This window comes from Rhinopithecus bieti, unplaced genomic scaffold, assembly GCF_001698545.2.
Source record: "Rhinopithecus bieti isolate Rb0 unplaced genomic scaffold, ASM169854v2 scaffold_33903, whole genome shotgun sequence".
NCBI lineage: Eukaryota > Metazoa > Chordata > Mammalia > Primates > Cercopithecidae > Rhinopithecus > Rhinopithecus bieti.
Window position 1 is genome coordinate 1,346,251 of NW_016814625.1, and position 26,575 is coordinate 1,372,825.

Genomic DNA, 26,575 nt, shown 5'->3' on the forward strand with positions numbered 1-26,575 from the left:
AAAAAAAAAAAGCAATCCCATCAAAAAGTGGGCAAAGGATAGCAACAGACACTTCTCAAAAGAAGACATTTATGCAGCCAACAGACACATGAAAAAATGCTCATCATCCCTGGTCATCAGAGAAATGCAAATCAAAACCATAATGAGACACCATCTCACACCAGTTAGAATGGCGATCATTAAAAAGTCAGGAAATGACAGATGCAGGAGAGGATGTGGAGAAACAGGAACACTTTTACACTGTTGGTGGGAGTATAAATTAGTTCAACCATTGTGGAAGACAGTGTGGCAATTCCTCAAGGATCTAGAACTAGAAATACCATTTGACCCAGTGATCCCATTACTGGATATATACCCAAAGGATTATAAATCATTCTATTATAAAGACATGTGCACACATATGTTTATTGGGGCACTATTCACAATAGCAAAGACTTGGAATCAACCCAAATGTCCATCAATGATAGACTAGATAAAGAAAATCTGGCACATATATACCTTGGAATACTATGCAGCCATAAAAAAGGGTGAGTTCACGTCCTTTGCAGGGACATGGATGAAGCTGGAAACCATCACTCTCAGCAAACTAACACAGAAACAGAAAACCAAACACTGCATGTTCTCACTCATAAGTGGGAGTTGAACAATGAGAACACATGGATATGGCGGGGGAACATCATACACCAGAGCCTGTTGGGCGGTGGTGGAGGGGTAGGGAAGGGATAACATTAGGAGAAATACCTAATGTAGATGATGGGTTGATGGGTGCAGCAAACCCCCATGGCACATGTATACCTATGTAACAAAACTGCACGTTTGTTACAGAACAGAAACTCTGGAGTCAAACTACCTCTGTTTGAAACTGGGCTCTACCCTTTACTAGCTGCAAGTTACTTCACCTTCCTGTGTCTCAGTTTCTGCATTTTAAAGATGGTGATGATAATAGCAGTAACTACCTTCTATGATTGCTATGAGAATGAAATAAGTTAATATTTGAATAGCGTTAAGATCAGTGTCTGGCACATAGTTCATGCTATATGAGTGTTATTAAAAGGTTGATAAGAGACTGGTCTTAATATTGGAGTGGGAAATTATTTGACAATGAGGAAATAAAGTTGTGGAGCAAGTAGAGACTCATGTTGACCCAACCTGGTCCCAAGAGAAGACAAATCTACATGGTTCTTGGTAAACGTGGAATATCAGCAAGCAAGAGGGGTTGTTATAACTTAAGTATCTAGTAGCATTAGGTTCTAAGATAGTTTCAGATTGGACAGTCTTTCTACAAATATATCAGACTATTTATGAGGCAAAAATTGTAGGCTTGAGGGGTCTATCTGGTTGCTATAAGGTTATTTTGCATATCTTTGCACTGATATACTTTAGCAGTATAATTATATTATAATAATATAATTTAGTAAACATTTACTCTGTCCATTATAACCATAAATATTTTCTTATTTACTCCACACAACATTCCTATAAAGCAAATGCTGTTACAGATGAGAAAGCCACAATGTAGAGAGTCCCTCTGGGATTTTTCCCTTGTAGTTTCCTTGCCTAGAACACACATCTGTCAGTCACTTGGATCACTCCTATTCATCCTTCAAGATTCAATTCTACTCTTTCCTCCTCTAGAAAGCAGGCCCCAACTATTCCTCCCTGGAGCCTCCTCTGAGCCAGGCAACCTTCCTCTCTTCCCTGTTTCTTCCCCTGCATTACCTCTACAAAGCACGCACTACATCATATTAAAATGTTCTCAGCTATCTCCTCTACTAGGCCAAGCAGTGCCTTTTTACTGCTAAATCTTTTTTCTTTCTAGAAGATGCTCAGTATTTGGCAGAAATTATTTTTTAGTAGAATGAGTAGAGTACCTGATATTGAGTAAGTGCTCAAATACTTGGGGAATCACAAACTATATGATGATAAAGGGTTCAAGTACCAAATGGGTGGCTGAACTAAGTATCCTTTAAGATCCCTTCCAATTCTGAGAATGATGACTCTGAGACTCAGGTTTGAGCCTGGCTGGCTTGAATAGATGGCACCGGTCTTCACCGGGAAAAGAGAAGTGATTTTAAGAGGAAGATAAGGAAGTCAGTTGTGAGTTTAAATAAGTCAGAGAAACTGCCCCTTCAAAACTGGCAAACTCACTGGATGTGGTGGCAGGTGCCTGTGGTCCCAGCTACGTAGGAGGCTGAGGCAAGAGAATTCCTTAAGCCTTGGAGGTTAAGGCTGCAGTGAGTCATGATCACGCCATTGCACTCCAGCCTGGGTGACAGAGTGAGAACCTGACCCCTCACCAAAAAAAAACCATAAACTTATCTAAAATTGAAGAGCTGAAACATTTTCTTAAAGAAACAAAAACCGCACAGCGTATTATAATGATAGCCTATACAATGCCACTTACAATTTTCCTCTGCAAATTTCTACATAGTTCCTAGGTATTATAGTAGTTTGACCTTAGAAATAATCCAACTTGAATAATAACCTCTAAGAATAAACTGTTCAGTTATATAAAACAGATAATATCTCAAAGGATATGAAAATACCATGTATGAAGAGTCAGTCACTCCCTGTGACCAAATGGGCACTGCAATAGTGGCAGTGGGCCCCTGCCAGGCTCCATTCCCAGCGTCAATGTACTGTTGACCTCTACTGATTATCCCTGTGACCTTCACCAAGCTGTCTCATTCGGTTGTCATTCTTTTCTGCTATCCAAGAGCTTCATGAATTGTAAATCAATTTAAAACTGATCAGCACATATCAACTCCCACTTAAAGTCTGTTCCAAAGCATAGTTGTTTTTCATTAGTCCAAAATATGTCAAAAACATTTTACACTAGGAAACCCGTGGTGAAAATCTCACTCAATAACAAGCATATTTATTCCACTTACACCTTGGAAGCAAGCTTTAAAAAAATGTAGCCTGGTTCCTTTTGTCTTTTCAACGTCTCTTCATTGCAGGAAAAATATTTTGAGGCATCTCTGGTAGAAGACTGGTTTTGATTGCAGTGTGAGAATCTAAATTTTATCATAAATATTGATAGATTCAAGAGTAACAAAGGAGAGGGGTCCTCAATTATCTATTATACAGCCAAATTTAATCTGAGGGTGTGGGAATATTAATTCCTTTGTGGAATTCAATGCAAGATAATGTGCTCATGTTCTGATGCAAATCTGTAATTTAAAGCTGGGTTTGTCAATAGCAGTGCCTCTGTAGTACAAAATCAAAGTTTAATGTGCCTTTGTTCATGTGCTTTCCTAATGCATTTCAGAGTCCACTTGTGGCACAGATAAGCTCTGAAATTTGCAACTGTGGATTTTATCCAGGGAACTCTCTGCCAAGTTTGGTTATTTTAACTTATGAAAATCACTCCACCACATAGAGAATTTTTAGGGCAGTAAAACTAGTCTACATGATACTGTACGAGTGGATACATGTCATTATACATTTGTCCAAATCTACAGAATGTACAATATCAAGAGCAAGCCCTAATTAAACTATGGAATTTGGATAACAATAATGTTTCAATGTAGGCTCATGGATTGTAGCAAATCACCATTCTAGTGGGAAATGCTGATAATGGGGGAAGCTGTGCATGTGTGAGGGGGAGGTAAATGAAAACTCTCGGTACCTTTCTCTCAATTTTGGTGTGAACCTAAAACTGCTCTAAAAAACAGTCTGTCATAAACAATTGCCCCTCCTGAGGCAGTTTGTTTCTCTTAAGTAGCTCTAAATGTTGGAAACTACTTCATTAAATCAACCCAAAATCTGCCTCACTGAAAATTTCTTCCATTTTTCAGATGGGAACACCTTCCAGGTAAAAGCTAGAGGGGCCCAATTTCAGCTTAGCATAATGAATTTCTAACAATCCAAATGTTTTAATGGACAATAAGTTCCCTGTCAACATGAGCACTGCATGAATTAAGCATATACTATGTGCCAGATACTCTTTTAAATGTTTTACCTGTAATAAATTTTCTATCGCAATAGCACCTTTATGTGGGTACTATTATTATCCCTTTATTGGACAGGTATAGTGCAAGCATCCATGACATTTCTGTCGGGATGATTTTACCTCTTCTCAGTCTTCCAAATGTTTGTTCAATCTCCTGGGAAGGCTAGTAGCTACGGAGAACACAGTTCTGGAGCCAGAGAGACCAAGGATTGAATCTTGCCCTCACCACACTGACCAGCTTTGGAAACTTGGGTGCGTTCTCCATGCTTTTTTTTCCTCATCTGTAAATAATATATTAAAATGTAAAGTGCATGACACATTGGCATTTTAATAAATATTCACTCATTATCTCTAGTTTCCCTCCCTAAGAAAGATGGAGTCCTTCGAGTAATGAACACAAATTATTCTGGTCACTGATAAGCACTCTCCTACTCTGAAAAATGCGGTAGCATTAATGTGTGTGGCTGCCCTAAGAGCTAATTATCCACTGGAGAGACTGGAGAGATTCCACCTCTGAGCTGTACAAAGTTGATGGCAGATCCTACTGTGGTAAAGGCAGCCCATGAGACCTTAAGAGAGCAATCAACCTGCCTCCCTTCCACCATCTTCTCTTTACACAGGCAACAGCTGACGGACAGGCTTTCTTGGGTGCCTGATGCTTCTTTCAATCTGATCTTATAATATGCTTCCTCTTACTGTTTCCCTTACCCTTGTCCAGTTAGTTCCCCAGAGTTTATAAGCCTGCCATATTGGGGTCGGGGCAAAGTAACCTGAACCCTCCACACATGCCCACTACTTAGCTCACCTGAGAGCCTTTTAACAAAACTTACAGGCCATTTGAATTTGTATATTCAATGGTGACATTCAGGTGATAAATTCTAGCCTTGTCATTTACACTAAGGAGAGAGCAACTGGCAGTTCCTGTTTGTGTGGTTGACTGTCTGCTGTTTGCAAAGTATCTATAGCTCCTACTGCCCAAATTACTGATTACTGCTTACCGCAGACAGCAGTGGCATGGCTTAGACAGTGCCAGGCCACTGAGTGTTGCTGCATACCAAGTGGCCTCTCTACCACTCTCATTTCCTAATTGCCAATGCCAACTACAGCCAAAGTACCACTTAGCTGAAGGCACCAGCATCTTTTATTTTGGCCTAGCTGCTTCAGCTAGTGCTTGGCCTAGTGCTTCAGCACTAATCTGTCATTAATTTAAGACAGTGGTTCACAACCCTATCTGTACATTAAAATCACCTGTGAAGTTAAAAAAAAATTACTCAGGCCCGCTCCATCCCCCAGGTATTCTGGTTTATTTGTTCTGGGATGAGACTAGTCATCATCTTATTTTTAAAGTTCTTCAGGTGAACCTAATGTACAGGCTGGATCCAGAACCCCCAATTTAAGAACTCTGAAAGGGTATATACCAAAATATTCATACTGGGTCTATCTGGGTGGTAGAATTAAATATAAATTCTACTTCTTGTTTTTCTTGTTTTATCTTTAAAAGCATGCAAGTGTTTAAATTGCATATGAAAAAGCCTTTTTTCAAAAAAGCAACCCTCAAATTAAGCATGAAATTAAATTTCTATTTTAATTAAATTAATATTTCCAATTTGAAATAAAGTTGGGGTGAACTGTGTAAGTAGTAATAAATATTTCTCTTTAAAAGTGGGATTAATGCAAACAACATATACTCCAAACGTGGGAGACTTTAACATTCTATTATGATTTCAAGAGTTATTTTAGAGTCCTCCCTATCCACAAATAGTTCTATCAGGGTCAGAAACGCTTTTCCCTACCCTTTTCACTTATCCACATCAGGGACAATGACTCATCCTCATAGACATATCCGGGCCCCCTTGGGATCCATCTCAGCATAAACATGAAGGATATAAAAGACCCCATTCTGACAAAGGTTGAGCTTAAAATCTATCACATAAGATGCTCTATATGCTAGTGGCTTGATTTGACTTATATAGATCTGGGACATATATGCCTGCCAACTGTAGGTACTGGAGTCCTCTGAAGTCCCCTACCAGGGGAAAACACTCCTTGGTGAGATGTGTATACTGAGTATTTAGGGGGATTTTATATAAATTGGCAAAATTTTAGTTTAACTACAAAATGCCTCTTACCTGCTTTCCTTCTCCCTGGGCAACTTCCTCTTTATTAAAATTGACATCATCACTTACTATCCCATAAATATGTGCTTGTTCAGCTCCCACAGCAAAGTGTCTGGCCCAAAATGCCAAAAGAGCTAAAGCTGAGAAAACCTAGCTTATGTATATATGACTTCATTTATATTTTCTGAGTGCTACTTTACTCACTTTTAACATGAGAATAAAAATACCTTCAAGGTGTTTTCTGACCCTTGAAAACACAAATGATTTACTCAGGATTGCCTATCTAATAAACAATAATACTAAATATTGGACCTAGAGTTCTAAATGCAGTTACCTTTCTATTTCATCACAATCTTGGTATCTACTAGATTCTTATGACTCTCCTCCTTGTATTCCTGCCTCCCTCCTTTCCTGAGCATGGTAACCCCACTCCTTAACCCTCATTTTTTTCCACCTGGCTTTCTTACCTTTTCTGACCTCTAATACTATCTTCTCTTGGGGTATCATTTGGCGTTCTTGTCCACCGGTTCTATGTTAGGCCAAGGAACAATGTTAGAGCCTGAAATTCCTTCCTTCATTAATGAATGTACACAATGGAATAACATTAGGAATATAATTTCTCTCCTAAATTTTTTTTAATGTTTGCTTAATATAGGTGCTCAGAGTTAAAACTTAGGGGGAAAAAAGATAGCAAAAGAGAATATTTAAATCAATCAATCTCCAAATCTAGAAATACATCTCTGCCATCAATTTTAGTATTTTCTATATGCAAACCTTTTCTTCTATTAAAAAGCATTATATCAACAATATGGTGTATTTTTTTCCTATAACAACATTAGGGGCCTCTTTCTATGCCACTCAATATTGTTCTCGAGCACCATTTTTAATAGCTCCACAGTAACTCATTGTGTGGATACATTAGAATGTCTTTAACCAACTCTGTATTGTTGGTTAGGCTGTTTCTAATTTTAGCTTTTATAAACATATGTTGTAACATATCATTCTTTTCATGTTTTTACCTAGAAGAATATATAGATCAAATGACATGCAAGAATTTAAGGGTTTTGACGGAGTAAAATTGAAAGGAAATTTTACTTCAAATTGATGATTTTTTTTGGTAGCTGGGGCTGCTAAGCCATGAATATCCTTTATCCAGATTCATTTCTCACTATGGTGGCCTCTCATTGCTTATCTGTGAAATAAACAGCCAGAGTAAGGCTGGCAATTGGTGGTAATTAGTCAGTACTTTTACCACTACTATAAACTACCTTTGAATAATCTTGAAATTCAATTCCACTGACCTTTAGTAAATGCCACATAGTATTAACACAATCCAAAGACTATAAACATAAACTGCCTACCTTGAAGGTGTTTACAATTTATTGTACACACATTACTATGTAATACAAAATATTATCAGTTTGGTAAGAAAATTTAAAAGTGCTGTAGAAAGAGGAATATTTCTGAGTAAAGTGTATGGGGAAATTGTCATGAAGAAAATCATGTTTAATTTAGGCTTCAATGATGGGCAAGGTCAGATTTTGAACTGGTAATAGGCAGAAGGGCATTGGGAGTATGGAGACATACAAAGCAGAATAGTCAGAGGCGAGAAAATGTATGACATTTGTTTGAAAAAAAAAAAAAGGACAGCAGTCAATGTTTCTCCTGAGTAGGGTTAATGAAAGGAAATAATAATAGATACACTGGGAAAAGAAGATTGGTATCAAACTATAAATTCTGTGCTGAGGAGTGGAAACTATTTGGAGGGAAATAGGGAGCTGATGAAGGGGAGAGAAATGCTGCACAATTACTCTGTGAGCAACGTGGATCACAGTGGCATCTGGTGTTGGGAATTATCACAGCAGCTCTTTTGTGAGAAGAAAATAGGGGCCTGGAAATGGGAAAGGTTGAAGAGAAGGAAACTGAGAGACAGAAAAGGTACAGTTGAACCTCTTCAAGGTGTGTAAAATATAATAATGCAAGCAAGAGTAAAATTGGCAAATTTAAAAAGCTTGATTTATAGTCTGTGTTCCTCCCAACCAAATGTTTCCTAAATTAATATGCAACTGTCAACACAGATTGTTTGCTGTTAATTTAACTATATTTGAAAAGCTTTAGCACCACCTGGTGATGAAAACTCAGATAAACTCCAACAACCCTAAATTCCATCTTTTTTTCTGCCAAGTTTTTATTTTGAAAAAATGTCAAACATACATAAAAGTTGAAAGAATACTGTAATAATACCCTTACACCCTTATCATATTTACCAATTGTAATGTTTTGCCACATTTGCTTTAGTTCTTCCTCTATGTGTTGAACTATCTGAAAGTAAACTACAGACACTAAAACAATTCAAAAGCTGTCAGCATAAGCTTCCTAAAAGGATACCCTCTGCATAACAATACCATCTCCTTACCTGAAAAATTAATAATTTTACACCGTCATCTAATATGCAATCTATATTCAAACGTTCCAAGTTTTCATCAAAAAAAATGTTTTTAAGTTTGCATTTTTAAGGCCAGAATGTAATCAAGACTTATGCTTTGCATTTTGTTGACATGTGTCAGGGGTCTCTTTTAATCTAGAGCAATTCTCACTTTTTATTTTGGCCTTCCATAGAGGCTTTTGCTGACTATCTTATCCAAGATCCACCCTATCCCCAATACTCTTCTATCTTTGCTTTTCTGCCCCCATTTTACTTAATATTTATTGACACTTAGCATTTAGCGGCTTTCCCTCTTCCTTTTTTTCTTGCCTGTCTCTTCCCACTGAAGTATCAGCTCCATGAGAAGAAGGATTTTGTTTGCTTTGTTCACTGCCCACTGCTCTATCCTCAGTACCCAGAACAGTGCCTGGCATACTGAAAGTGCTCAATAAATAATATCTGTTGAAGGAAAGCATTGACCTCTGGGAGTTTGATTATTAAATGTCTTGAAGTAATATTATTTGGGTTTTCTTTCTTTCTTTTTTTTTTTTTTCTTGAGACGGAGTCTCACTCTGTTGCCTAGGCTGTAGTGCAATGGAGCAATTTTGGCTCACTACAACCTCCACCCCCAGGTTCAAGCAATTCTCCTGCCTCAGCCTCCCAAGTAGCTGGGATTACAAGCACCTGCCACCACACCCAGCTAATTTTTGTATTTTTAGTAGAGACAGGGTTTCACCATCTTGGTCTTGAACTCCTGACTTCGTGATTCACACACCTCAGCCTCCCAAAGTCCTGGGATTACAGGCATGAGCCACCATGCCTGGCCAAATAGGCATGTTTCATGCTGGTTTATTCTTTTTTGTCTCCTCTGCCTGTGTATTTTTAAGCAGCCTGCCTTCATGGTCACTAATTATTTCTTCCACTTAATCCACTTTGCTGTTGAGAGAATCTGATACTTTCTTTCATTTGTCAATTGTATTTTTTAGCTTTGGGATTTTTACTTGATTTTTAACAATTATTTCAATCTCTTTGTTACATTTATCTGATGGGATTCTAAATCTCTTCTCTGTGTTATCTTGAATTTCATTGAGGTCTTTTAAAACAGTTATTTTGAAATCTCTGTCTGAGAGGTTACATATCTCTGTCTCTCTGGGATTTGCCCTTCGTGCCTTATTTAGTTCATTTGGTGTGGTCATGTTTCCTGGATGTTTCTGATGCTTGTGGACGTTTGCTGGTGTCTGGGTGTTGAAGAGTTAGGTATGTATTCCAATCTTTGCATTCTGGGCTTGTTTACACCTGTCCTTGAGAAAGCTCTCCAAATATCCAAAGGGAATTGAAGGTGTACAGCAAATCACCATGGCCACATGTCTACCTATGTAACAAACCTGCACATTCTGCATCTGTATCCCAGAACTTAAGGTAAAAATTTAAAAGAAAAAAAAAGAGTATGTATATGTGTTTAAGTAAACTACCTAAAGCCAGGGAAAGAACCATCTGAAAGGATAAAGGACACAATGAGTAGAACTCACACAGGCCTGGGAACAGTGACTGTTCCCACCAGCCAGCTGTAAGAATCTCATAAATCAGGGGCATTGCATAGAGTACTCAGGAAGGCATCATCTCAGTAGTGGGAAATATGTAGCTCTAGACTGAGTGCTGCTCTGGATCCACCTGAAAAACCATAAGAGCAAGACCTAAAAAAATCAAATTGTTTCCAAGTAACTTGATTGTATCTGAGAACAACGCTCAAGAAAATTTATAGGAACATAAAAATATCCAGCACTCAACAAGTTAAAATTAACAATGTCTGACATCTCATCAAAGATCACCAGTCATGGAAAGGAGAAGGAAAATACAATACATAAAGAAACTAATCAATGAATAGAAATAAACTCAGAACTGACAAAGATGTTATAATTAGCAGAGAAAGACCTTAAAACCGCTTTTACATATGTTCACAAGGTTGAAACCTAGAAATATAAAAGAGATTCAAACCAAACACAGTAACTAAGATAAAATATACAGTGGATGGAATTGACAGGTTGGACATTGAAGAAATTTAGTGAATTTGAAGGAACAGCAATAGACACTATCCAAAATAAAATACATGGAGAAAAGAGAACATATTTTAAAAAGAAAAAAACATTAGTGAGTAGTACAACTTCAAGCAGCTTCACGTATGGGCATTTGGAGTTCACAAATCAGGGAGGCTACAGAAAAAAATGACTGAGGAAATAAAGGCAAAAAACTTTTCAAATGTAATAAAACCATAAACCCACAAATTCAGAAAATTCAATGAACCCTAGGCATAGGGAACATGAAGAAAACTATACCAGGGTATATTATAATCAAATTGCACAATTATGGTAATAAAGAAAAAAATCCTAAAAGCAGCAAAGGGAAAAAAACATGATTCATACAGAGAAAAAAAGATAAGAATGACATCAGATTTTTAGTTAGAAACAAGGTGAATTGGTAAAGCAACATCATAAAGGACTGAAGTATAAAAACTCTCAACCAGAATTCTATACCTGGTGTATCAGTTTCCTAGGGCTGCCACAGCACAGTAACACAAACTGGGTGGTATAAAACAACAGAAATGTATTTTCTCACAGTTCTGCAGGCCAAATTTCAAAATCAAGTCCGAAATAGAAGTGATGACGGAGTCATGCTCCTTCTGAAGCTCTAAGGAAGAATCTTATCTTCCCAGATTTCTAGTAGATGCAGACAGATTACACATAACTCCAATCTCTGCTATTATCTTCACAAAGCCATCTTGTGCCTTACTTTGTGTGTGTGCATGAGTGTGTGTGTGTGTGAGAGAGAGACAGACAGAGAGACAGATAGAGAGTGTGTTTGTGTCTCCAAATCTCTCTCTCCTTATAAGGCCACCAGTTATTGGATTTAAAGCACGTCTAATCAATATGACTTCATCTTAATTTGATTAAATCTGTAAAGACCCTATTTCCAAATAAGGCTACAGTCACAGGTGCTAGGGCTTAGGACATCCACACATCTTTTGTAGGGACACAATTCAATACATACCACCTCACAAAATATCTTTCAAAATGAAGATAAGTTGTTTTTTTTTTCTTTTTTTTTTTTTTTTGAGACGGAATCTTGATCTGTCACCCAGGCTGGAGTGCAGTGGCCAGATCTCAGCTCACGGCAAGCTCCGCCTCCTGGGTTTACATCATTCTCCTGCCTCAGCCTCTCGAGTAGCTGGGACTACAGGTGCCCGCCACCGCGCCCAGCTAGTTTTTTGTATTTTTTAGTAGAGACGGGGTTTCACCATGTTAGCCAGGATGGTCTCGATCTCCTGACCTCGTGATCCCCCCGTGTCGGCCTCCCAAAGTGCTGGGATTACAGGCTTGAGCCACCACACCCAGCCGAAGAAGATAAGTATTTTTTTCAAAAGTACACAACTAAAAGAATCTGTCACACCAGATCTGCACCATAAGAAATGTTCTGTATTCAAGAATGTCCTTTAGTCAGAAAGACCATCATACCAGATGGAAATCTGGATGTATATAAAGAAAGAAAGAACACAGAAATAGTAACTACATGGGTAAATAAGGCCAACTCTTTTTTTAACTGTTATTTAAATCTCTTTAAAGGTAATTTACTGTTTAAATGAAAATCATAACAATTACTGTATTGTTCATAACATACATTCAAGTAGAATCTTTGAAAAAAATAGCAGATCAGGAAGGGAAGTATCCTAGTATAAGATTCATGTATTTATATATTATATGTACATATAACATACTTTGAAAAGTAAAAGATGTATAGTATAAATTCTTAAATAATCCCTAAATTAATAAACAAGGAGTTATGGCTAATAAGCAAACAAAGGAGATTAATGGGATAATTTTTAAATACTTGATTAATCCAAAAAAGTCCAGAACAAAAGATAAGTATCCCACCCCCAGATAACGGCATTAATCCATTCATAAGAGCAGAATCATCATGACCTCATCACCTCTTAAAGGCTCCACCTCTTTATACGGTTACAGTGGCAATTAGGTTTGCAACACATAAATTTTAGGGAACACATTCAAATCAGCCCTTTAGGGAAATGGTAATCAAAACTACAATGAGATGTCACTTCACATCCATTAGGATGGCTATTATTTAAAAAGAAAAAAACAGAAAAAGAACAAATATTGGCAAAGACATGGAGAAACTGGAACTCTTCTGCATTGCTGGTAGAAATGTAAAATGGTGCAGTCACTGTGGAAAATACTATGTCAATTCCTAAAAAAATTAAGCATAGAATTATGATACGATCCAGCAACTTCACTTCTGTGCATATACCCAAAAGAAGTGAAAGAAGGGCCTTGAACAGATATTTGTATTTCACACCAGCATTATTAACAATAGCTAAAAGGTGGAAGTAATTAAAGTGTCCATTAATGTGTGGACAGATAAACAGAATGGTGGTACATACATACAAAGAAATATTGTTCAGCTTTAAAAAGAAAGGAAATTTTGACACATACTACAATATGAATGAATCTTAAGGGTACTCTGCTAAGTAAAATAAGCCAGATGCAAAAGTAAAAATATATGATTCCATTTACATGAGGTTCTAGAATAACTTAAATTTTGGCAAATTCATAGAGACAGAAAAGCAGAACAGAATGATAGTTACCGGGGCTTTGGGGAGTGGAGAATGGGAAATTAATGTTTAATCATTACAGAATTTCTATCGGGGAAGAAAAAAAGTTCTAGAGATGGATGGTGATGATGATTGCACAACAATGTGAATGTACTTAATGATACAGAACTGTATACTTTAAAATGGTATATGTTTATGTTACATATATTTCACCACAATAAAAAAGCAAAGTTCAACTATATGCTGCCTACAAGAAATATATTTTAAACAAAAAGACACAAGAAGGTAAAAAGTAAAAGAATGTAAATACATATACACACTGTATTGGTCTATTCTCACATTGCTCTAAATAAATACCTGAGCCAAAAGCAATTCAACAAAAGCAAAAATTGACAAGTGGTATCTAATGAAACTGAAGAGCTTCTGCACAGCAAAAGAAACTATCTGAGTGAACAGACAACCTACAGAATGCGAGAAAACTTTTGCAATCTATTCATCTGGCAAAGGTCTAATATCCAGAATCTACAAGGAACTTAAACAAATTTACAAGAGAAAAAAGGATTAAAAAGTGTGCAAAGGACATGAACAGACACCTCTCAAAGGAAGACATACATGCCACCAACAAACATGAAAAAAAGCTCAACATCACTGATCATGAGAAAAATGTAAATCAATACCACAATGAGATACCATCTCATACCAGTCAGAATGGCTATTATTAAAAAGACATAAAACAACAGATGCTGGCGAGGTGGCCAAGAAAAAGAAATGCTTTTACACTGTTGGTAGAAATGTAAATTACTTTAACCATTGTGAAGACAGTGTTGCCATTCCCCAAAGACCTACAGGCAGAAATACCATTTGACCCAGCAATCCCATTACTGGGCATATATGCAAAGAAACATAAATCATTCTATTATAGAGACACACACTCGTGTATGTTCATTGCAGCACTATTCACAATAGCAAAGACATGGAATCAATGTAAATATCCATCAGCAAGACTGGATAAAGAAAACGTGGTACATATACACCATGTAATACCACGAAGTCATAAAAAGGAACGACATAATGTCCTTTGCAGAGACATGAATAGAATTAGAAGCCACTATCTTCAGCAAACTAATGCAGGAACAGAAAACCAAACACCACATGTTTTCACTTATAAGTGGGGGCTGAATGATGAGAACACATGGACACATGGAGGGGGACAACACACACTGGGGCCTGTTGGAGGAGGGTGGGGGGGGGAGAGAGAGCATCAGAAAGCATAGCTAATGGATGCTGGCCTTAATACCTAGGTGATGGGATGATTTGTACAGCAAACCATCATGGCACACGTTTACCTATGTAACAAATCTGCACATCCTGCACATGTACCCCTGAACTTAAAATAAAAGTTGAAGAAAACAAAAAAGAAATACCTGAGACTGGGTAACTTACAAGAAGAGAGGTTTCATTGGTTCATGGTTCTGCAGGCTGTACAGGAAGCATGGAGGCATCTGCTTCTGGGGAAGCCTCAGGGAGCTTTTACCCATGACAGAAGGCAAAGTAGGAACAGGCACTTCAGGAACAAGAGAGAGGACGGGGAGGTGCCACACATTTTTAAATGATCAGATCTTGGGAGAACTCACTCATTATCACAAGGATAGCACCAACGGATGACACTAAACCATTCACTCCATGATCCAATCACTTCCCACCTAGCCCACCTCCAACATTCAGGATTATATTTCAACATGAGATTTGGGCAGGGACACACATCTGAACTATATCTCACACACTGACACATACACACAAACACACCGTGCTACCACCAGTAAGAAGAAAGTGGCAGTGGCTGTATTAATGTCAGAAAAAAATATAGTTTAGAGCAAAAAAGATTAAAAAGGACATTTCATAAGGACAAGAAGGTAAATTAATCAGAAATATGTAACAATCAGAAATATTTAAGCACCTAATAACGAGTGACTTTCAAAATACATGAAGCCAAAACCAATAGTAATACAAAGAGAAACAGATAAATCCATAATTATGGTTGGAGATTTCAATATCTTCTCAATAACTAATAGAACAAGTACAAAACTCAATAAGGATAGAGTAGACTAAGGAAAACACTATCAATCAACTTGAGTTGATTGACATTTATAGAACACCATGCCCAATAATATGAGAATATATATTTTTCTCAAAATCCTGTGAAACATTTGCCAAGACAGACCATATTCTGAGCCATGAGATAGATCTTAATAAATCAAAAAGGATTCAAATTATACAAAATACGTTCTCCTACCACAATGGAATTTTTAAAAATCAGTAATGGAAATATCCTTAGAAAATTCCCAAATCATTGAAAGCTAATTAAACTACTACTAAATAACTCATGAATCAAAAAAGTAAATAAAAATGGAAATTTGAACGTATTTTAAACTAAACAAGATGAAAACACAACATATCAAATGTCATTAAACCAGTACTTAACAGGAAATTCAAAGCACTCAGATATGAAAAAATAAAGGAAGGTTTCAAATCAATGAATTTCAGCTTCTACCTTAAGAAACTAGCAGCAAAAGAGCAAATAAAACCAAAGTAGGCAGGAAAAATGATATAATAAAAGTCAAAGTGGAAATTAAAGAAATAAAAAACAGAAAAGTAGAGAAAACCAAAACCGTTCTTTGAAATCAATAAAGCCTGTAGCAGATAGATCAGAAAAAAAGACAGAAATTACCAACATCAGAAATGAAACAGGTGACATCACTACAGATTCTACAAATATTAAAAGAATAATATGGCAGAAACAGGAGGGCGAGACTACAAACTAGCAAGGATAGGGTGGGGTTAGGGAGGGAAGGGAAGTAGGGGAGAGAAGCGATTGCGAGAGAAAAAAATGCAACTTCCCAAAATAAAAAGCAAAGATTGCATTAGGAGCGAACAGAGCTGCAGAAATAGATGGCAGCTTCGTCTGACTGAAACAAAGGGGCCACTGGATGTCTGTCTTCTTGGGGGGTGAGCCAGACAGACTGATAAACAGCCTCAACTGTGTTGAGGGGAGGGTTTCGCCTCCCATTTTGCCCTGCAGCAGCAGCATGGACGTGTTGGCTAGTTATAGTATATTCCAGGAGCTACAACTTGTCCATGACACCGGCTACTTCTCGGCTTTGCCATCCCTAGAGACCTGGCAGCATGAATAAGTAAATGGAAGAAAGGAAGTCCAGAAGCCTTACTTCCAGGATATCCTGGAAGATATTTACTTGTGGGAGTGAAGACCCCTGAGGGAAACACAGGATAAGAGAAAGGGTCCCATAAGGAGAACAGAGACTGAGAGAAGAGGGAATATTCCAGAAGAGATATGCCTTGAATTGGAACGCTACCTACAGAAGGAGCCCAGGAGGATCTCGGAGACCTTTGGTGAGGACCTGGTCTGTTTCCTCCACGCTTCTCCTCCCTGGTGCATTGAGGAAAGCTTCCGTCGCTTAGACCTCCTACTGCTCCCCGTGGAAGCGGCCATCTGTGAGAAGAGCTTGGCAGTGAACATCTTGCTCTCTGGGGACAAGTTGCTATCTGAGACCTGCCTCAGCCTCCAGTCACCAACTCTTCTCTAGACAGCTACATAGCTGTCAACCAGGTCAAGCTCAACACAGTGACCTCATTAATGTCCCCATCGTCCCCTGAGCTCAGCCGCCATCTGGTCAAAACCTCACAAACTCTCTCTGCCGTGGATGGCACAGTGACGCTGAAACTAGTGGCCAAGAAGGGTGCTCTCATCTCCGTAAAGGTGGGAGGGATCACAACAGCTTCAGCAGCTGTAACGGCTGCTGGGGCCGTTAAGAGTGGACAGAGCGACAGTGACCAAGGAAGGCCAGGGGCTGAAGCATGTCCCTAAAACAAGAAGAGGGTTCACTGTCAGTTTAACGGGTGCCAGGAAGTTTATACAAAAAGTTCCCACTTAAAGGCCCACCACAGGATTCACACAGGTGAGAAGCCTCACAGGTGCTCATGGGAGGGATGCGTGTAGCGTTTAGCACGAAGCGATGAGCTCACCAAGCACTCCAGGAAACACACAGGTGCAAAGCTCTTTAAATGCTACCGCTGCGACGGGTATTTTTCAAGGTCTGACCATCTTGCCCTCCATATGAAGAGACATATCTAAAGGAAATACCATGAGGCACGGGGCTGGACTTCAGGCAGGGACCCACTGCCTCGCAGAAGCAAGTTCTCACTTATAAACCTCTGTACACACATACACACACTCACATACAGACCCACACACATACACATTGTCATGCACTCAACTGTATTTAAAATATATAGGTCTCTTCTTTACACCTTGCCCTAGCTAGATGGAAGAAGATGAAGAAGGCAACCAGGTGAATTCAGCAAGGCAGACTGGCTGCTTACTTTAGCACTATTCGAATTATTTCCCACTATTGCCAATGGAAATCAAAGAAAATGGATGTGACATCTCTGCAGGTGGATGGCACTCTGAGGGGTTTATTTCACTTGCTTCTCAGTGCAACTTGATAGGAGAATTCAGCATCTTAAAGTTGTGTATGTGTAGCACTAATGTTTCTTTTTAAATAGTTGGGGGAAAATGACCTAGAAAACCAAATTGCAGTTTGGTAGCCAAAATTAACTCTTGCTTTATTTGTCCTTTGTGTGTGAAAAGTCCTACTATTCCGTGCGTCAGACTTCCTCAAAGAACTGTTGACTGGTTTTGGTTCTTCTTAGTACTACTGAGATCTTTCACGTTGATCCCAAAGGCCTTAGCAGCGGCAGACTCTGGAATAACATCTTACACCTTTCTGGCCTGCATTTCTGTAGACTTCACTCTCAAGGGAGGAGTTTTCTTTTCTTACTTTTTGACTCTTGCACACCATATGCACCAGGGATTCTGGAAACTTCTAGCATGACTGCAAAGTGGCCAAGAGAATAAAGTCCTTGACGATAAATCACAGTATATCCCTTGAGCCTCACCTTGTTGCCGGTGCTAGATTTTTTCTTTTTAATCTCTCCGTTTCTTGCTAATGAAAACTTGAAAAGCTTATTTGGAAGCTTAAGTGTTTTATCTTTTCTCCATGGACTAAACCTCTTCAGGACTCTCTCAATACCTGGATGTTCAGCTCTCACAACAGCCAATCAGATGGGACATCACAGTTCTCTCATCCTCCTTGAGGCATAATGACCTCAGCTCATAATGATCAACCGTTGTGCTGGGTGTCATTGCTACCCCATAACCAGTTAAAGCATAGATGTCGCCAGTCTCAGAGGGCAGCTGCATATTTAACTCTGGCTTATGATGTGACAAAAAGCCCAAAGTATCACTCTTTCTAGGAGTGGGGAGACCTGAGGATGCCTCCCAAGTCTAGCGACTTCACAAAACATAATCCTATCTTCTCTCTCATGTCCACTGAGCTCCTATTCCTCCATTCGTTACAATACGCAATTTAAAATGCCACTGTGGGAGTGAAGGGTTGACATTTAAGAAAAAGGTTGAGGTGTTTCTCTCATGGGTTTTCTAAAAGGAGAGACACGTTTGCTTCTTTTTTTTCTTTTTTTTTTTTTTGGCTAGGCCCACCATGACTTGTGACCTAGAATCCCCAGGATTAACAGAGGCCCCACATTTACTCTGCAAGCTGACTCCAAAGGAGTCTACAGTCCTTACTTTTCATACCACACACACACACACATCCAATACTGGTCACTATCTACCTGCATTCCTAGCTAGCAGGTACTGGCCTCAACTCCAAAGATTGCCTTTAAGACCATCAAGTGGCCTATCCAAGCAAGCAGGGTGGTTATTAGGACAGAGTGTATATTTTGTATATTCTGGGACCATCGCTTCAAGACACGTTTATAAAATAAAAATGGCGCTTGGTCCACACACAGTTGCTGCTCCCTCCTACCAGCTGGCTCCCCTCCTGTCCTCCTTTGACTGTTTGACTCATTGACTGTTAAAATCCCACCCCATACATATTTGGGATGCAAAACTAATAAAAGAAACACAAACACATATATGACAGTAACCTTCAAGATCTGGGTTTTCAGCTTTCTGCAGCCTTTGTTTTCATTGAAATGTTGAAACTACTCATCTGAGGGCAAAGGAACCTCCTCACAAATGCTGTAGCTGCCAATTGGACACTTGGGGCATTGCGAGGTCTGGTCTCAAGAATTTCCTTTCTCCTTTTCCGTTTTTTCTATTTAGACCAAAAACAAACAAACAAAAAATAATACAAAATAACAAGAAAAGAAAAAACACCCTTAACACACACACACATACACACACACACACACACACACACAAAATCTGTCCATTTGCCAGAGGCAATTAAATGTATGTTAGTTGGAGGGTTATTTTTTAAAAATCCGTTTTATTCCAAAGATTTAAAACTAGACATGACTTAAAAATTTCTAGAGCACTGCTTGCTGACAATCTCATAGTTCTCCACTACAGTTGGGTACATTTTGTGGCCAGTAAAACAGGGCATACCATGGGATTATATTTGAATGCGTGGGGCATCCTTCCCAGATGAAGGATGTGTGAGGAACCTTGAACCTCAGCTGTATTAAACTGTAGCACCTCCAGCCAGTGTACTAGATGAAACTTTGGATACCCTGAATTCTGTTGGTTCCTTTCTTTTCCTTTATGTAGCAACCTCCAGCATGAATGCATGCACACACCAGTGATGGCATTAAGCCATGGCCGCCACGATTTGCAAATGTTCTCTTCCAAGCTGGAGCTGCTCTTGCCTCTCAAAATGCTATTATTAAGGGTTTAAAATACTTAATTTAATTTTTGAACTGATGAACTGACCAATGCAAGGCTCTATTAAAAAGAAAATTTAAAAAAAGAATAATATGGAAAGATTATGAACAACTTTACGCCAATAAATCCAACAATTTTCAAATTAGTTGGAAGGCAAATTACCAAAACTCATGCAAGAAGAAGTTTAAAACTTGAATACCCTTATTATCTATTTAAAAAATCAATAATGTAGTTTAAAACCTTCCCTAAAAGAAAATTCAAGGCTCAAATGACTTCACTAGTGAATTCTACCACACATTTAAGGAAGAAATAATATCTATTCTATACAAACTCTTTCAAAAAATTGAAAAGGAAGTAGTACTTCCCAATTCATTCTATGAAGCTAGCATTACCCTGACACCAAACCAGATACAGCTATTATAAAAAAAACATAGACCGGGGTATCAATTTTTTTGCTTCCCTGGGCCACCCATAAGATGCACTAACACTAACGATAGCTGATGAGCTAAAACAAAACAAAACTGCAAAACTCATGTTTTAAGAAAGTTTACAAATTTGCATTGGGCTTCATTCAAAGCTCTTCCGGGCTGCATGCAGCCCATGGGCCATGGATTAAACAAACTTGCTACAAACCAATATCCCTCATGAACAGAACCACAAAAATAATGAACAAAAGTTTCAACAAACTGAATCCAATATTCTTTTAAAATACACACACATACCTGGTTTTGTTGTCCTTTGCTTTATTGTGCTTTGCAGATATTGCTTTTTCTTTTACAAATTAAAGGTTTGTGACAACCTTTAGTTGAGCAAGTCTATCAGTGGCATTTTTCCCACAATATATGCTCACTTTATGCTTCTATGTCACATTTTGATAATTATCACAATATTTCCAAATTCATTGTTATTATTATATCTGTGCTACAGTTTGAATGTTTGTCCCCTCTGCCACTCATGTTGAAACATGATCCCCATTGTGGCAGTACTGAGAGCTGGACCTTTTAGAGGTGATTAGGTCACCAGGGTTCTGCTCTCACAAGTAGATTAATCTATTCATGAATTAATGGGTTACTGGATTAACTGGTTATCACAATACTGGAACTGGAGGCTTTATAGGAAGAGGAAAAAACACCTGAGGTACCACACCTAGCCTCCTCACCATGTAATGCTCGGTACCACCTTGGGACTCTGTAGAGAGTCCCTACCAGAAAGAAGACCCTCACCAGATAAGTCCTCTCGATGTTGGATTTCTCAGCCTCCATAAATGTCAGAAATAAATTATTTCTCCTTATAAATTACCCAGTTTCAGGTATTCTGTTATAAGCAACAGAAAACAGACTAAAAGAATCTATTATGGTGATCTATGATCAGTGATTTTTAATGCTACTATGGTAATTGTTTTGAGGCATGACAAACTGCCCCCATATAAAACAGCAAACTTAGTGGATAATGACTGTGTGTACCTGACTGCCCCACCAACTGGCTGTTCCTCCCTCCCTCTCTCCTCTCCTGCCCCCCGCCTCTCCTCCTCCCACTCTTCCCTCTACCTCTCCTCTCCGCTCTCCCCTCTTTCCTCTCTCTCTCTGTCTCCCTCCCTCCCTCCCTCCTACACCCTCCCTATTCCTGAGAAACAGTATTTAAATTAGGCCAATTAATAACCCTAAAATGACTTCTAACTTTTCAAGGGAAAGGAAGAGTCATACATCTCTCACTTTAAATCAAAAGCTAGAAATTACTAAATTTAGTGATGAAGGCATGTCAAAAGCTGAGATAAGTCAAAAGCTAGTCCTCCTGCATCAAAAAGGTAGTCAAGTTGTGAATGCAAAGGAAATGTTCTTGAAGGAAATTAAAAGTGCTGCTCCAGTGAACACATGAATGGTAAGAAAGCAAATCAGCCTCCTTGTGGATATGGGGAAAAATTTAATGGTCTAGATAGAAGATCACACAACCCACAAAATTCCCTTTCAGACAAAGCTAATCCAGAAAAAGACCCTACCTCTCTCAATTCTAAAAGTATAAACTAGAAAACCTAGAAAATGCATAAATATCTGGAACATAAAACTTCCCACGATTAAACCAGAAGGAAATAGAACCCTGAACAGACCAATAATGAGTAATAAAACTGAAGCTGTAATAAAAAGTATTCCAACAAAAAAGCCCAGGACCACGTGGATTCACAGATAAATTTTACCAGATGTACAAAGAAGTCTGGTACCAATCTAACTGAAATTATTCCAAAAGATCAAGAAGGAAGGATTCCTCCCTAACTCATTTTATGAAGCCAGTATCACCCTGATACCAAAATCAGGCAAGAACACAATAAAAGAAAACTAAGGTCAATATCCCTGAGGAATAATAGATGCAAAAATCCTCAACAGAATACAAGCAAACTGAATCCAACAGCACATCAAAAATATAATACATCATGATTAAGTGGGTTTTATTCTAGGGATGCAAGGATGTTTAAACATACACAAATCCATAAGTGTGATTCACAACATAAACAGAATTAAAAACAAAAACTATATGATTATCTCAATAGATGCAAAGAAAGTATTCAATAATATCCAACATTCCTTCATGATTAATACCCTCAACAATCTAGGCACTGAAGGAACATACCTCAAAATAATAAAGACTATGTAGGACAAACCCACCATCAACAACATAGTGAACGGGGAAGAGTTCAAAGCATTCCCCCTAAGAACTGGAATAAGAAAAGGGTGTACATCCTCACCACTTTTATTCAACATAGTACTGGAAGTCCTAGCCAGAGCAATTAGGCAAGAGAAAGAAATAAAGTGCATCCAACTTGAAAAATAAGAAATGAAATTATCTCTGATCACTGATGACATGATCTTATACCTAGAAAACTCTAAAGACTCCTCCAAGAGACTCCTAGACTTGGAAAAAAAAAAGTTTCAGGACACAAAAACAACATACAAAAATCAGGAGCATTTCTATGTACCAATAACGCTCAAACTGAGAATGAAATAAAAAACTCAATTCCATTTACAATGCACACACATACACAGAGGACCTAGGAATACATTTAATCAATTAAACAAGGAGGAAGAGATCTCTACAAGGAGAACTACAAAACAATGATGAAATTAAAATGACATAAACAAATGGAAAAATATCCCATGCTCATGGATTGGAATAATCAATATTGTTAAAATGACCATACTGCCCAAAGCAATATGCAGAATCAATGCAACTCCTATCAAGTTACCAACGTCATTTTTGACAGCATTAGAAAAAAAAATCCTAAAATTCATATGGAACCAAAAAAGAGCATAAATAGCCAAAGCAATCCTAAGCAAAAAGAACAAAGCTGTAGTATCACATTACTACAAGGTTATAGTAAGCAAAACAGTATGGCACTGGTATAAAAACCATATAGATCAATGGAACAAAATGAAGAACCCAGAAATAAATCCACATACCTACAACCAATTGATCTTTGATAAAACACACAGTGGGGAAAAAACATCCTATTCAAGAAATGATGCTGGAAAAATTGGCTAGCCATATGCAGAAGAATGAAACTGGACCTGCATCTCTCATCATATACAAAAATTAACTCAAGATTAAATAAAGACTTAAATGTAAGACCCTAAACTATAAAAATCCTATAAGAAACCCTATAAACACTCTTCAGGTCACTGGCCTAGGCAAATAATTTATAACTACAACATCAAAAGCAAATGCAACAAAAACAAAAATAGACAAATGGGACTATCTTAAATTAAAAAGCTTCTGCAAAGTAAAAACAATAATCAACAAAGTCAACAGACAACTTACAGAATGGGAGAAAATATTTCCAAACTGTGCATGTATCAAAGGACTAATATCCAGAATCATCAAGGAACTCAACCATATCAACGAGAAAAAATCCCATTAAAAAGTGGGTAAAGGACATGAACAGATACTTCTCAAAGGAAGATGCATAAGTGGTCAAAAAACACGAAAAAAATGCTCAACATCACTAAGCAGAAAAATGCAAATTAAACCCATGTAATGGTTAATAATGACTGTCAACTTGATTGTATTGAAGGATGCAAAGTACTGTTCCTGGGTGTGTCTGTGAGGGTGCTGCCAAAGGAGACTAACATTTGAGTCAGTGGACTGGGAAAGGCAGACCCACCCTCAATCTGGGTGGGCAAAACCTAATCAGCTGCCAGTGAGGCCAGAATACAAGCAGACAGAAGAACTTGAAAAGACCAGTCTGGCTTAGCCTCCCAGACTACATCTTTCTCCCGTGCTGATGCTTCCTACCCTTGAACATCGGACTCCAAGTTCTTCAGCTTTGAGACTCAGACTTGCTTCCTTGCTCCTCAGCTTGCAGATGACCAATTGTGGCACCTTGTGATCATGTGAGTTAATACTCCTTAATAAACTCATATATATATATATGAGAGATATATAACAGGATATATATGATATATAACAGGATATATATATAATCCTATTAGTTCTATCCCTCTAGAGAACTGTGACTAATACAATCCACAATGAGATGCTATCTCACACGAGTCAAAATGACTATTATTAAAAAGTCAAAAAAAAAAATAGATGTTGGTATGAATGTGGAGAAAAGGGAACACATACATTACTGGTTTAAATGTAAATTAGTACAACCTCTATAGAAAACAATATGGAGATTCCCCAAATAACTGAAGTAGAATTACCATTCAACCCAGGAATCCTACTACTGACTACTGGGTATCTACCCAAAGGAAAAAAAAATCATTATATAAAAATGACACTTGCGCTCATATGTTTATTGTAGTGCTATTCACAATAGCAAAGTCATGAATCAACCTAAGTGTCCATCTACAGATGAGCAGAGAAAGCAAATGTGGTAAATATATACCATGAAATACTATGCAGCCATAAAAAAAAAAGAATGAAATCATGTACTTTGCAGTCCAGGATGGAGCTGGAGGTCATCCTCCTAAATAAAATAACCCGGAAACAGAAAACCAAATATATATGTTCTCATTTATAAGTGGGAGCTAAACAGTGGGTACACCTGGACATAAAGGTGAATATAATAGACACTAGGGACTCCAAAAGCGGGCAGGGAGAGATGAGTGTAAGGGTTGAGAAATTCATTGTTGGGTCCAATGTTCACTATTTGGGTTATGGGCACAATAGAAACCCAAACCTCACTATTACATCGTATATCCATGAAATAAAACTGCACATGTACCCCCGAATCTAAAATAAAATAAATATAAATGTTCAATATATCAAAATTATCAACATAAAACCTTAGTTTTTAAACTTTTTTCTCCCTAAGGAGTTTAGGTAAAATTTACTATACTACAGTGAATTGCACATCTTTATTTTACAAACTGATGACTTTCAATAAATATATACACCCAAGTAATTCACACCTGTCAAGATACAGACTATTTCCATCACCCAAGGGAATACTCTCATGCCTCTTTCCAGACCATACACCACCCCCTCACCCAGAGAAAACAATTTTTCAGATTTTGTTCACTATAGTTTTGCCTATTCCAGATCAGATAAAGTACATTACGTTACAAATTATTTTGCTTGGGTTCTTTCACACATTCATGTTGTGGCTGTCAGTTTGCTTCATTTTATTGCTGAGTAGTGCTCCATTTTATGAATACAATACAGTTTGTTTGTCCAATGAAGATAAATATTGATGGACATTTGGGTTAGTTCCAGTTTTTAGCTATTATGAGTTAAGGTGCTATAAACATTCATGTACAAGCCTTTTTATACACATATAATTTATAGATATATAATTTCATTTTTGTTGGGTAAATACCTAAAATTGGCATTGTATAAGAAACTGCCAAACCTTTCCCTCAATTGGTTGTACTATTTTATAATCTCACCAGCAATGTATGAGTTATATTAATATTAATATGTCTTGATCAACATTTTATCTTTTCAGTCTTTTCATTTTAATCATCTGGTGAGTCAATAGTGTTTTTTCATTGTGATTTCACTTTTGAGTTTCTCTGATAACTAATGATATTAAGCACCTCCTGCTCTTTATTTTGTTGTTCAAAGTGTTCCAGCTTTGGCCATTGGAAGCTGTTTTTGTTTGCTTCTGTGCTCTTATAAAGCATCCTTATAAAGGTAGGTGTGTCTTTTGGTTTTTTGTTTGTTTTGAGCACTTCCTTACATTCTGTTACCACAGGATGTTCTTGGCTTATCTTGAATATTTCCTGCCCCAGTTCTGGAATCAGTCATTTCTCCAAGTCCTGATTCCTTTTATTAGAGAATGTTATTAGAAACTAGAATCTGGAGACCACATTTGCTCATTGCTACTGGGATATTGTTGCTTGTAGGCTGTCTTAGCTGACAGAGCAAGGATGTGTGTGTGTGTGTGTGTGTGTGTGTGTGTGTACTAACCTGTGCAATACATATATCTATAAACATTTCTGCTTGCAACTATCTGTAGATCTATTTAGCTAAACATAAGCTCATACATATGTCTCCAACTCTTATACAGTACCATATAGATCATTCTAATCTTCTTTTCTGGCTTATCTGTAGATTCTCACTCCAGCAGTGAGAAAACTGGCTCGTACCCTACATCATCCATTTACTTAATTGTTCAATTCCAGTACAGATATTTAGTAGTATTAGAATTGTTAATCCATATCCTCATGGAAAACATCTTTATCAACTAGAGTACAGT

General features: G+C 37.8%; 1 protein-coding gene and 1 pseudogene across 1 annotated transcript in view; both read left to right on the plus strand.

Moving 5' to 3' along the window:
* The window catches only part of SLC2A2 (solute carrier family 2 member 2), a 63,621-nt gene extending 59,524 nt beyond the window's left edge, over nucleotides 1–4,097 (plus strand). The window contains exon 10 of the mRNA XM_017851572.1: nucleotides 4,032–4,097. Within this exon, the coding sequence (XP_017707061.1) occupies nucleotides 4,032–4,037 (6 nt within the window). The 3' untranslated portion in view covers nucleotides 4,038–4,097. The remainder of the gene's footprint in view (nucleotides 1–4,031) is intronic.
* Nucleotides 4,098–16,204: 12,107 nt separating this feature from the next.
* Nucleotides 16,205–17,268, plus strand: LOC108515005 (Krueppel-like factor 7; annotated as a pseudogene).
* Nucleotides 17,269–26,575: the final 9,307 nt, after the last annotated feature.